General features: G+C 48.2%; 1 protein-coding gene across 1 annotated transcript in view; it reads left to right on the top strand.

Annotated features, from left to right (window-relative positions):
• The window catches only part of LOC107107730 (histidine--tRNA ligase, cytoplasmic), a 49,876-nt gene extending 39,859 nt beyond the window's left edge, over positions 1-10,017 (top strand). The window contains exons 11-12 of the mRNA XM_015408051.1: positions 836-982; positions 9,587-10,017. Of these exons, the coding sequence (XP_015263537.1) occupies positions 836-982; positions 9,587-9,646 (207 nt within the window). The 3' untranslated portion in view covers positions 9,647-10,017. The remainder of the gene's footprint in view (positions 1-835; positions 983-9,586) is intronic.
• The last annotated feature ends 3,437 nt before the right edge of the window (positions 10,018-13,454 follow it).

Raw genomic sequence — 13,454 nt, 5'->3', positions numbered from 1 at the left:
ATGCAGAAGCCCACAGGATCCATGAAAGGAAAATACAAAGTCCAGAGTAGATATCCAACACTTTTCCTAGGTAGTATTCAGTGTTTCAGACTTCTGGTCCTTCCTCAGGAACAAAGAACAACTATAGGAAGACTCATTCCGTTTCCTTATAGGACAATACTATTCAGTTTCTTTATGGGCTAGAGCCAGTTCGGTGTGGTTAAGTGCGTGGACTCTAATCTGGGAGAACCGGGTTTGATTCCCCACTCCTCCACTTGCACCTGGCTGGATGACCTTGGGCAAGCCATAGTTTCGATAAGAGCTGTTCTTGAAAAAGAGCAGTTTCTGTCAGAGCTCTCTCAGCCCCACCTACCTCACAGGGTGTCTGTTGTGGGGAGGGGAAGGGAAAGGAGTTTGTGAGCCGCTCTGAGACACCTTCGGGTAGTGAAGGGCCACGGGGTATCAATCCAATCTCTTCTCTTCTTCTTCTTCTCTTCCTCCGCCAGTGTTCCCTCTAAGCTGAGTTAGTGTGAGCTAGCTCAGTTTTTTAGCCTCCGGTTCACACATTTTTGTCTCCGCTCAGGAAGGACGGCTCCAGAGCCAACTAATGTTTGCAGTAGCCCAATCGCTCGCTCACAGCTTTAATGCCAGTCGCTCACAAAGTAGGATTTTTGCTCACAAGACTCCACGGCTTAGAGGGAGCATTGCTCTCCACCACTGCCTATTTACTCGCCAGTCAGTTGCCATGAAACCCTCAAAAGGAGGGAGGCCCCCAGAATGCCGTGAGAAAGCCACTGCTGTAGAATCCGGGGGGTGCCCGGTCTCTAACGCTGCCTCTGCTTTGTGCCTCCTCTAGGCTGAGATGCTTTACAAGAAGAACCCCAAGCTGTTGAACCAGCTGCAGTACTGCGAGGAGACGGGCATCCCGCTGGTGGCCATCCTCGGGGAACAAGAACTGAAGGACGGAGTGGTCAAGCTGCGAGAGGTGGCTACTCGAGAGGAGGTGCTCATGTCCTTTTGTCTTAAGTGGGGAGCCGGGAGGATGGAAACCGAGTGAGTGATCAGTGCTGAACTGGAGCCGTTTCTGCACTGAGCATAGAGGTCATTTCAGGGGGGATCGCGGGAATGGGAGGAACTAGTTTTCCCAAGACTTTTCACTTTTTCTGGCAGGGGAAAAAATGGGAAATGTGGGGGAGCAAAACCCGATGTTCTCTTTCGGAATGAGCGAAATGCTATTTTGAAGAGAAGGCTTTTCTCACCCAAAATGTACCGCGAGAAAAAAAGTCTGAGAACGTCTTCCGTTTTTCCACTAGGGAAATTAAGAAACTTGGGGGTGGGGTGGGGGCACGCAAACACAAGCCTTTTTCCCCCCTCCCCTTTTAGAACGAGTGAGATGAGAGACAAGGTTTGATTCGAAATGTTTAGTGTGAAAAAATTTTATGTAAGAAAACCTACAGCATTAAGTGTAGACATATGCTACATTTTCAATGGGGTTTTCTTTGGCTTGTTGAAATGTAAATAATTTTGGTAAGAGTCTGCTATAATGGCTGCGGCATCTGTCACCCCATTGATCCCTACTGAGTCACCATAAGTGGGGTGCGACTTGACGGCAAAAAGAAATACAGACAACCAGCTTGCAAACAGAAAAATATGAGCAGGGTCCAATGCAGCAGTAAGGTGATCATGGGGGGAATCAGCTTGGCTGAGATGGGAGATGGCCAAACACTCACAAAAGGCTGAGCAGCACACAAATGGGACTACAGTAGCAAAACAATGGTGCAACCATCAAGAGTTTCAGGGCGCTCCAGCAGCAGGTATCGCAATTACCCCTTAGCTCGTGTGCAGTTTCAGCATTAGAGTTGCTATGAGGGACATCCCAGTTTGAGAGCCAGTTTGGTGTAGTGGTTAAGTGTGCGGACTCTAATCTAATCTGGGAGAACCGGGTTTGATTCCCCACTCCTCCACTTGCACCTGCTGATGTGACCTTGGGTCAGTCACAAGCTCTGGCACAGCTGTCCTTGAAAGAGCAGTTTGTGTCAGAGTTCTCTCAGCCCCACCCACCTCACAGGGTGTCTGTTGTGGGGAGGGGAAGGGAAAGGAGTTTGTAAGCCGCTCTGAGACTCCAAGTGAAGGGCGGGGTATAAATCCAATCTCTTCTTCTTCTTCACTGCTCCATGTGCGTCCCTCCGGAAGCTGCGCACTCGGTCAAAGGGGACGACCATCCCTATCATGTACTTAAAGATAAACTCGGTCAAAGGGGATGACCATCCCTATCATGTACTTAAAGATAATACTACAATGTATTTAATGACGATACATTATTACAGAGTTCAGTTTTGTCCTCTGTTCTGAGGTTTTGCTTAATATCCAAATATGCTGATAGACCTATCAGAACAATAACAACGTATGAGAGCATTTCTGTTCAAGTAACGTACTTCCTTTTGCCTACCAAAGAATTTATTCTCCACATTCAACTTTTATTTTCTCCTCCCTCTCAGACTGCAGAAATTAAAGACGCTTAAGCTATGGTAGGATAGCGTGCTGCAGTCAGCCATCCTTTCTCAAATGCTTATTTACGCTATTTAGAGTCTGCCTTTCTCACTTGGCCAACCTAGCAGTTCGAAAGCAAGAAACTGCAAGTAGATAAATAGGTTCCACTTCGGTGGGAAGGGAACAGCGTTCCGTGCGCCTTGGTGTTTAGTCATGCCGACCACATGACCACGGAAACGTCTTCGGACAGCGCTGGCTCTTCGGCTTTGAAATGGATATGAGCACCGCAACCCTAGAGTCGGATTCGACTGGCTTTCGAGCAAGGGAACCTTTACCTTTACCTTTTCTCACTTGGACTCCATAGCGTGAATCAATACAATCAGCAGATGGACCGTCAATATGCAATGCAGTACAATTAGGGTTGTAGAACCAACCAGAAGCCTAAAAACAGGATTGAAGCAGAAGTGTTAACAGGACGCATTAAATGATGCAAAATTCCATGGCAGGATCCTAGTTTCAACAAGCCATGCACAGCAGTGTAGACCACGGTCCCTAATAATTTATCCAAGTAACTTTGTGAATTATTTAATACAGTGCAGGTCTGTTGCCTGCGTAGAAAAGCCCGCTTGAGTAATTCATTTTTGCACAGTTTGCGGAAAGCCAGGAGAGTGGGGCGTTGGGGGGTCTGCTTATAATTTTTAATAGAGAACAAAGATTGTTGTTAATTCCACATACCTGCCAAACAGTGTTCCCTCTAAGATGAGTTAGTGTGAGCTAGCTCACAGTTTCTTAGCCTCCAGACATTTTTGTCTTAGCTGAGGAAGGATGGCCCCAGAGCAAACTAATTGATGCAGCAGCCAAATCGCTCGCTCACAACTTTAATGCCAGGAGCTCATAAACTATAATTTTTGCTCACAAGACTCCACAGCTTAGAGGGAACATTGCTGCCAAATACTACCCATCTAAATGTTAAGTTATAAATGATGCATTTTGTTGTCAAATAAATAAGACGTTTAGGTTGGATTAGGAAAGTAAGTATTGCATATATTTCAGTTTTTCTCTGACTTTATGTGCGTGTGTGTGTGCCCCCCCCCCCCCGGACAAAACAAAAAGATTTATTTATTTTTTGACTTTGGAAATTCAGGAAATCTTACATGTCTAAACATAGAACAAAGTCTAAGTCCAGTGACACCTTAAAGACCAACAAAGTTTGATTCTGGGTATAAGCTTTCCTGTGCATGCCCAGAATTTATACCCAGAATTAAACTTTGTTGGTCTTTAAGTTGCCACTGGACTCGGACTTTGTTCTGCTGCTTCAGACCAGCACGGCTGCACACCTGGACCTCTGTCTAAGCACAGGCTTCCTCAGTGTATGGTACCTGGGGGAAGCTCTGCAGGTGGGGCAAAAAAGCATAGGCCGGGAGTGACCATTCAGGGGGCCGTCTCTGCTGCAGCTGACTCCGGTGTCTGCTGATGAGGCTCCCTGGGGCTCTTTGGCGCCTTGCCAATGCAGGAGACGAGGAGTCTGGGATTAGCAGAGTCCCCAGCAAGGTGTGAAGTGCCTGATTGCTCCTCTTTCACAGCCGTTTCACAGATAGGTTGGAGCAGCCCAGTAGCTAGGGATTTTGGGGGGAGGGGGCCTTGGGGGGACCCACCAGCTAATTACATCAAGGGGGGTCTGCTTGGCATGCATCCACACAGCCCCACTGGAGCCTTCCTCTGATGCAAGCCAGAATCCCAACTTTAATAGACACTTAAAAGAAGAGAAGAAGAAGAGAAGAGATTGGATTTATACCCCGCCCTTCCCTTGGAATCTCAGAGCGGCTTACAAACTCCTTTCCCTTCCCCCTCCACCCAACAGACACCCTGTGAGGCGGGTGGGGCTGAGAGAACTCTGACACAAACTACTCTTTTTCAAGGACAGCTGTGCCAGAGCTTGTGACTGACCCAAGGTCACATCAGCAGGTGCGAGTGGAGGAGTGGGAAATCAAACCCGGTTCTCCCAGATTAGACAGATTAGAGTCGGCGCACTTAACCACTACACCAAACTGGCTCTCAAGGTCTAGGAAAGCTGCCCTGTTTTTTTAAAAAAAGAGGAGAGCGGGGATCAACCTTTCTCCCTCACTCCTCCCCTGAGCTCTTTTCCGAAGCCTGGCGCAGAAAATCCAACAGGGGGAGCAAACTGCTGCAATCCAACCAATGTGTGTGTGATATTTGAAAAACTCGATAGTCATCATGGATGATGAGAGAGGTCTCTGTTTAATCCCGTTCAGTTCGGTTTATTTTTGTATAAAACCGTCTTAAAACCTTGCCCCATACATCAGCAAACAAATTTAAAGGTGTCTTTATAGTCCAGCCTTGTTTCAGGACGTAACCATCTGATTATGTATGCTGCATGTCCTCGTACAAAAATGTTGCGAGGTCCTGAGTTATTTTTGAAGAAAGGTCAGACAGAAGCAGGGAGATGTAGAACTGCTCTGATCTTCCTGGGGAGTTTACTAATACAGGTGTGATATATTGTGAGCAAGAGCAGAGTCACTAGAGTAGGAGCAGTCACTAGAGTAGAAGCAGTACAGACTCTAATCTGGGAGAACCGGGTTTGATTCCTCACTCCTCCATTTGCAGCTGCTGGATGACCTAAGGCAAGCCATAGTTCTGACAAAAGCTGTCCTTGAAAGAGCAGTTCTGGAAATAGCTCTCTCAGCCCCACCTACCTCACAGGGTGTCTGTTGTGGGGGGACGGGGACGGAAAGGAGTTTGTAAGCCGCTCTGAGACTCCAAGTGAAGGACGGGGTATAAATCTAATCTCTTCTTCTTCCTCTTCTTCTTCCTCCTCCTCCCCATTTGGCAGGGACCACCCCCGTTGTGTGTGAGTAAGACAGAGGTATTGTATCTACCTTCCAAAAAGGCTGCGGGTAGGGCGTTGAAGGTGCCAGAGTAAAACTTCTTTGGTATTTAGGGACTTCTAGTGCTGTTAAATAATCTGCTGGCAAGAAAGGGGTTTTGGGAAAGGTAACTTACAAAAGTCCGCATGGTCAAAGCAATGGTATTCCCAGTAGTCATGTATGGCTGCGAGAGTTGGACTATAAGGAAGGCCGAGCGCCGAAGAATAGATTCTTTTGAACTATGGTGCTGGAGAAGACTCTTGAGAGTCCCTTGGACTGCAGGGAGATCAAATCAGTCAATCCTAAAAGAAATCAACCCTGACTGTTCCCTGGAAGGCCAGATAATGAAACTGAAGCTCAAATACTTTGGCCACCAAATGAGAAGGGAGCACTCACTGGAGAAGACCCTGATGCTGGGAAAGGCTGAAGGTCAAAGAAGACGGGGACGGCAAAGGATGAGATGGTCAGACAGTGTCATCGATGCAACGAACATGAAATTGAGCAAACTCCAGAGGACGGCAGAAGACAGGAAGGCCTGGCGGGATCTGGTCCATGGGGTCGCGAAGAGTCGGACTCGACTATGCGACTGAACAGCAACAAATCTTACTGTAGGACGCCCCTGCAGCCAGGCCCTATCAGACCAAAGGCCCAGGTCCCATATCCGTTGCTTGAGTATTTCTGGGGTGGGGTGGTATTTCCATGCCTGGAAGTTAGGCCGACCTCTGGCCACTCCTGCTGGGGCACGGAGGACATTCAGAGAGGTGGCTCGATGGCCTTCCTCCGGCCTCCCAGCCCTGGTATTCTCTGGAGGTCTCCCTGCTCAGCTTCTGAGGTCTGAGGCGACCGGGCTTGCCTGGGCTCTCCAGGTCAGGGCGCTTTAGTATTTCTTTGGCTTTCTGAGCGCCTGGATGTAACAGGGCTGAAGGGGAGAAAAACCGTACTCTTGCCATTTCCCTCCGACAGTTCTCAGCCAATGAGAGCGAAGGCTATCTCTAAGAATGGGGAGGGGTAAGTCCCTGGGAGTTACAGTTTAATTGCCACCGGTATGTGGTTATTTGAACCCACACGCCTGCCTCCAGTGAAACCCTCCCCGCCTCCAGCCTGAGGAGAGCACTTGGCGTACATCGAGGGACTCCGAATACGGATCGCAAAAAACTTGGATTACGCTGTCCCCGAGGGGTGAAGATCCACGACTAGGACCAGGTCCTTTTCAGTGGTGGCCCCTACCTGGTGGAACGAGCTCCCGGAGGAGATCAGGGCCCTGCGGGACCTTATGCAGTTCCGCAGGGCCTGTAAGACGGAGCTCTTCCGCCAGGCTTTCACATAGGGGCCACCACTACCACCGCCACCAATGAGGTGGACAACATCGGGGTTAAGGATGGCCCAGGAAGATCTGCCACAATTTCTGCATGGCCACTGGATTTACTTGGTTGAGCTACAGGATAACATCCCCCTGGAGAACCATCTGGAGACCATCTTGTTAAACTGAGTATAATTTTATTAACTGTCATGATTGTTTTATTGCTTTTATCTGTTTTATATGGGCTTTGCCCCTTGTAAGCAGCCCTGAGCCAGCTCTGTGGGAAGGGCGGGGTATAGATCTTAATAAATAAATAAAAAAAAGACCAAACCGGAGCCATACATTAGTTGGGCAGTCACCTTCCCCTGGGAAACTTTGATTGCCGCAGGGATATGGGAAGCCCCCTTTCGAAAGAAGAATCTCAGGATGGCCAAGGTCCTTCTATGGGCATTCTCAGCCAAATGCAGCGCTCGGGCTCTCCACGAACCACCTGTCGACTGGAAGACTGGGGCGAAATATTTAAAGGATTTAAGCTGTTCAATATCATGTCCCTGTTTAATCCAGGAGGACACACTGTTGTAGATCTATAAGTCACTGTTGTACATGCCTGTGCGCGCCCTGCACACACACACACACACACACACAACCCCTTCAAGCTTTAACATAATATATCATTCTATAGCCATTAACTGATGTCAGTTCAAAGCCCTGCTTTCTCAATTAGTTGTTGTGACAGACTTCACGTTCCTGGGATCCCAGACAATGTTCCCTCTAAGCTGTGGAGTCTGCTGAGGAAAAAATCTACTTTGTGAGCTACGGGCATTAAAGTTGTGAGCCAGCGCTTTGGCTCCTGCATACATTAGTTTGCTCTGGAGCCGTCCTTCCTGAGCGAAGACAAAAATCTGTGAGCCGGAGGCTAAAAAACTGTGAGCTAGCTCACACTAACTCAGCTTAGAGGGAACACTGATCCCAGATCACTGCAGACTGTGACAGCAGCCATGAAATTTAAAAGACGCCTGCTTCTTGGGAGGAAAGCGATGGCGAACCTAAACAGCATGATAAAACGTAGAGACATCACCCTGCCCACAAAAGTCCGCATGGTCAAAGCAATGGTATTCCCAGTAGTCATGTATGGCTGCGAGAGTTGGACTATAAGGAAGGCCGAGCGCCGAAGAATAGATTCTTTTGAACTATGGTGCTGGAGAAGACTCTTGAGAGTCCCTTGGACTGCAAGAAGATCAAATCAGTCAATCCTAAAAGAAATCAACCCTGACTGTTCCCTGGAAGGCCAGATACTGAAGCTGAAGCTCAAATACTTTGGCCACCCAATGAGAAGGGAGCACTCCCTGGAGAAGACCCTGATGCTGGGAAAGACTGAAGGTCAAAGAAGACGGGGACGGCAAAGGATGAGATGGTTAGACAGTGTCACCAATGCAACTAACATGAAGTTGAGCAAACTTCAGAGGACGGTGGAAGACTGGAAGGCCTGGCGTGATCTGGTCCATGGGGTCGCAAAGAGTCGGACTCGACTGTGCGACTGAACGACAACAAATCTTACTGTAGGACGCCAAATATCCATTAACTGATGTCAGTTCAAAGCCCTGCTTTCTTAATTAGTTGTTGTGTACCCTTCCTTGGTTTATCTTGTGAGAGAGACCCTGGGACCTCTGACCTCTTCCACCATCCATTATGCCTAACAGCCTGATCAATCGCCCCTGAAAGATTTATGGCTGGGATTCACACCAAGCCCCTCTTTGCCCTCCGGCTCCTCCCTTTCGTGCTTTCCCTCAAAAAAATGTGGGCAGTGATGTCTTCATAGCACCTGTGGGAAACAGCTCTGACTTGTGAAAGCTCCTGGCAGAATAAATGCCAAGCAAAGCTGGTGCCCAGTGGGGCACCTTCAAGATGGAACAATGTTTAATTCAAGGTACAGACTGAAATGGAAGCTACCAGTCCATACATATAGGTGGAGGGCAGTGTTCCCTCTAAGCTGAGTGAGTGTGAGCTAGCTCACTGTTTTTGAGCCTCCGGCTCACACATTTTTGTCTTAGCTCAGGAGGGATGGCTCCAGAGCACACTAATTTATGGAGTAGCCGAATCACTTGCTCACAACTTTAATGCCAGTAGCTCATAAAGTAGAATTTTTGCTCACAAGACCACAGCGTAGAGGGAGCATTGTAGCAACCCTATTTCTTTCCCCTAATAAATTAGTAGATATGCTTACTGTTAGTTTTGATGTTTTTAGCAATCAGCAAACTCAAATTCTCTTTTTGCCTTAGCATCAACTCACATTTGATTTGCCAGAACCTGTGCTCCTTCCTATGCATCTCATTTCGGAAAACCTTCTACATTTTGAATGAAGCCATTTTGCCTTTTATGGCTTACTTGATAAAGTTTAAAGGTGACACCACACTCTAGACTAGAAGTCATTATTTAGCATCTATTGTAAAAATGTCCTTGCTTTCTTTCCTGATTTTAACAGCAGTTCTGCATAAGAGATTAGTAGCTGTCCTTTCCTATCTTCATTAAGCTGCATTTCAGTGCTGGGCACGTGATCGTGTTGGGCTGGATGGGCCTTTGGCCTGATCCAACATTGGCGTCTCTTATGTTCTTAAATGAACTCTGAGTCTGGGGCAAGGGATGCTCTGTCTTCTTGGTGCTGGGGGGGCAAGAGTGGGAGGGCTTCTAGTGTCCTGGCTCCACCGGTGGACCTCCTGATGGCACCTGGTATTTCTGGCCACTGTGTGACACAGGGTGTTGGGCTGGATGGGCCTTTGGCCTGATCCAACATTGGCATCTCTTATGTTCTCCTGAATTAACTCTGTCCCTCTCTTCTCAGGCATGCATTGGGGACAGGCACTGGGGCTGAAAACGGGCAACTCGCCTTGTGGTAGGCAGAGGTGCTGCAGCTCAATCCCGTTTCTCTTTGCAGGTGGATATTTGCAGAGGGAAACTTGTGGAGGAAATCAAGAGGCGGACGTGTCTGTCCTAGAGAGCACCCTGCCCTCTGCGCTGGGAAAGGTTCCGTAGATGCCCTTGGAGAACTGCTTTCCTCAGAAGGCCCAGCCAGTTTTGCCCAGGGGGAGGGGTCGTCCTCCAAAGCTGTATTATTTATTGTACTCTGAGGCACCTTTTCACTGGGCATGAGAGATGATGGCAAAAGATAACCTTTTAAAAAGGAAAACAGGTCATTTCTGCAGAAGAGGCTTGAATATTTTTGGAGGACCCCCACCCAGCCCGTGAGCGTTTTGGGGACTGCGTACGGACAAGGTGGGGCCTCATTCATCCACACCCTCTCCCTCTTTTGGCTTCACTCTGTCATCATCTGGGAAATGTTAATTGGCAGTTTAATAAAACGCGTTACCCTTCTGTGCTTTCTGCTGTGTTTCTGTTCCCCGGTTTTCCTTGCAGTGATTCAACAAAGTTGTCTGTTGTAGTTGAGTTCCTGGAGTTACGATAGATTCTTTTGCCCCTCAGCTACAAGGACCGGCCTGGCCAGAGAGCTCCTGGGTAATCCTTTGCTGCTCCACAGAATGTGGGTCCGCAGGCCTCCTCCTTTTTTAAATTTTTTTTTTTTTAAATTATTTTTCACAAATTTTACATATTATCTTTTGGCCATACATTACATAGTAGTTTTTATCCCTCCCCCCCTCCCCCCTATGCTATTCCGGTGTTTTAGTCCAATATTCCCAGCCACGGGCACAAAGTCCGAATCTTGCTCTGAATGTCTTTTCTTCCTTCTGTAGGTATCCATTCCAGGTAGGTCTTCCACTTCCCATGTGGCCTTTCGCTCCAGCCGTATGAGATCAAACAAATAACTATGCCAGATTTCTACTGTCCATTTATTTTTGTTCTTCCAGCCTAGAGCTATTACTGCTTTACTTGCTAGTATCGTGGCTCTAAACAAAGCTTGGTTCTCTTTGCTTATTGCTGGGTTACCTACTATACCCATTAGCATTAAATTAAAGTTGATGGGCAATGATACTTTACATGTCTTTTTTATAATTTGTAATACCTTTGTCCAGAAAACTCTGGCCTCTGGGCATTCCCACCACATCGCAGGCCTCCTTCTATAGGAGCCCTTTAGACAAAAATTGCAGGGGAAATGGGTGCTCTCATTCCGTCAGCACCGACGATGATGATGCGGTCCTCCTTGAAACAAACTGTGCTGTTATCATGGATCTATATCCAAAAGGAGACTCCAACAAAGTGAAATGCACATGTAATCAAGAATGAATCTATACATATAATCCCTCATAGGAAAATACAGAAGCCCACAGGATCCATGAAAGGAAAATACAAAGTCCAGAGTTGATATCCAACACTTTTCCTAGGTAGTATTCAGTGTTTCAGACTTCTGGTCCTTCCTCAGGAACAAAGAACAACGATAGGAAGTCTCATTCCATTTCCTTATAGGACAATACTATTCAGTTTCTTTATGGGCAAGAGCGAGTTCGGTGTCGTGGTGAAGTGCGCGGACTCTAATCTGGGAGAACCGGGTTTGATTCCCCACTCCTCCACTTGCACCTGGCTGGATGACCTTGGGCAAGCGGCTCCCACCTGGTGGGATGAGCTCCCGGAGGAGATCAGGGCCCTGCGGGACCTGGTGCAGTTCCGCAGGGCCTGCAAGATGGAGCTCTTCTGCCAGGCCTTTGAGGGGTAGCCGCCGCCGCCGCTAGCCCGCCACTGAGGTTCCATCCATCTACCTCATGTGGGGAGCTCTTCCGCCAGGCCTTTGAGGGGGAGCCGCCGCCGCTACTAGCCCGCAACTGAGGTTCCATCCATCTACCTCATGTGGTCGGGGTAGATGTCGCCCTACAGAGCTGGGAAACATTTCTCCTGGCACTCATGCTTATGCCATGAAGAACTGGCCGCCAGTGTGGGACGTCGCGCATCTTGGTTTTTATGTAAATTATCAGAGCACCAAATTTTATGTAGGATACATTGTTTTATTATGCTGTTTGATTGTAAGCATATTTTAACGTCTGTTAGCCGCCCTGAGCTGTTGGATAGGGCGGGATATAAATCCCAAAAATAAATAAATAAAATAGTTCTGCTAAGAGCTGTTCTTGAAAAAGAGCACGTTTCTGTCAGAGCTCTCTCAGCCCCGCCTACCTCACAGGGTGTCTGTTGTGGGGAGGGGAAGGGAAAGGAGTTTGTAGGCCGCTCTGAGACTCCCCTTGGGTAGTGAAGGGCGGGGTATCAATCCAGTCTTGTCTCTCTTCTTCTTTTTGTTCCTTAGTGAGCACCTCTCAAGGCTGCTTCTGTGTAACAGGGCCAAACATGCCTCCATATATGTAATTCTCAGGAAGGGGAGACGCACATACTCTGTGTCCCCAGGGGCGAGGCGGCAGCAGGAGGGTTGGAGAGCTGGTTTCCGGTCTGTCTAATGATCCTTTGCTGCCTTGAGGGGCCACGGCTTCGTGGAAAGATGGGATTCAAATGTTTTAAGTAAATAAAGGCTCTCTGCCCCCACCCCCATGGCCACTTTCCCTCCCGCTGCCATCTGCAAGCCTCTTCCCGCTCCCCCGCTGCCGGAGCGTGTGGGTCCAAGGTGCTTCCCGCTGCAGCCCACTCACCTCAGCTGACCTCCAGCGGTGGCAGGTTAGAAAAGAGCAGGCGTAGTTCCCCACCCCCGTCCTGCACCCTCTCTGTCCCCTGGGCAAGTGCCAGTGAGGGAGAGCAGAGAGAGAGAGAAGCAGCAGCAATGGGAGGATGCGGGTGAGGAAGGGAACATCTGGGTGGCATTGGTCTGCATATGGGTGGCATCGGTCTGTCAAGGTCAGGATCCTGTATTCCAGCTCTTTAACCAGGCCTGCCTGCAAATCATTTCCTCCAACCTAGAAACTCGTCACCCCACAACCAAATCCGTCCGGTATTTGTGGATAACCGCTGTGTGAGAAATAAGCACTCTGCACATGTGCAGAGGGTTTGCAGTTTCAAACATTGATAGAAGGGGCTGTCCTTGTCTCAAATTTATTGAGGTCTCCCTGGACCTTTTTTCTGTAGTAAGAGGTCCTGGAACTGAAGCCTGTCTGAGCATTCGATTTCTTCAGTCCTTTAGATCCAGTCCCAGGTCTCGGGGGAGGCCAGGTCAGAAGCTTGACTCTGGTTACTCATGTAAAAAGCATTCTGTGCATGCTCAGAGGCACCCATTCACACAGGCAAGTGACGGCAAGATGGCTTTCAGTTAATGCTTAAAAACGAGACACCAGGCTGCATGAAACTGGGCATTCATCTTTCTGCTCCTATTCCCAGTCAGCCACCAAACAATATAAATCTTACTCCCGTTTTTGGTCAATGCCCCTATTTATCACTATGGACGTTAAAGATAAGAAAGAAGCAATTGGGGGGGGAATGGGACTGAACAAAATAGTAGTGTATTTGGCTAGGAAGGGGTTAACTGGGTCATTGCCCCCCCCATTGCATTCTAGCCAATCCACACAAAAAAGTACTACTTATTTGGCCTTCACAAGGAAAAGAGCTGGAGTTTGGGTTTTTAAGGAAAGCTAGGAATCAATTCAGGACTCCCCATGTGCCCCTCGACTCCCCATGAGTTGCTGGGAAGCATCAAGGGGGGCATGAAATGTCGGATGATACTGTGAAGTGTTATTCCGCACTGTTCAAATCGAATCAAGTAATAAAGAAAGGCCATTCACAGGTCATGTAGTTCACACCTCTAAGAGTTGGGCGGGCTTTGTACATGTTGCTTTCTGGTAATGAAACAAAAGACTGACGGTCTTTAAGATGCCACCAGAATCCTGTTCATTTTTTTTTTGCACGGCCTGCTCCTCTCTAAT

This window comes from Gekko japonicus, unplaced genomic scaffold (genome assembly GCF_001447785.1).
Source record: "Gekko japonicus isolate JY-2015 unplaced genomic scaffold, Gekko_japonicus_V1.1 scaffold4967, whole genome shotgun sequence".
NCBI lineage: Eukaryota > Metazoa > Chordata > Lepidosauria > Squamata > Gekkonidae > Gekko > Gekko japonicus.
The sequence above is the reverse complement of the archived record's forward strand: the minus strand, read 5'-3'. Positions and strand labels throughout refer to the sequence as shown.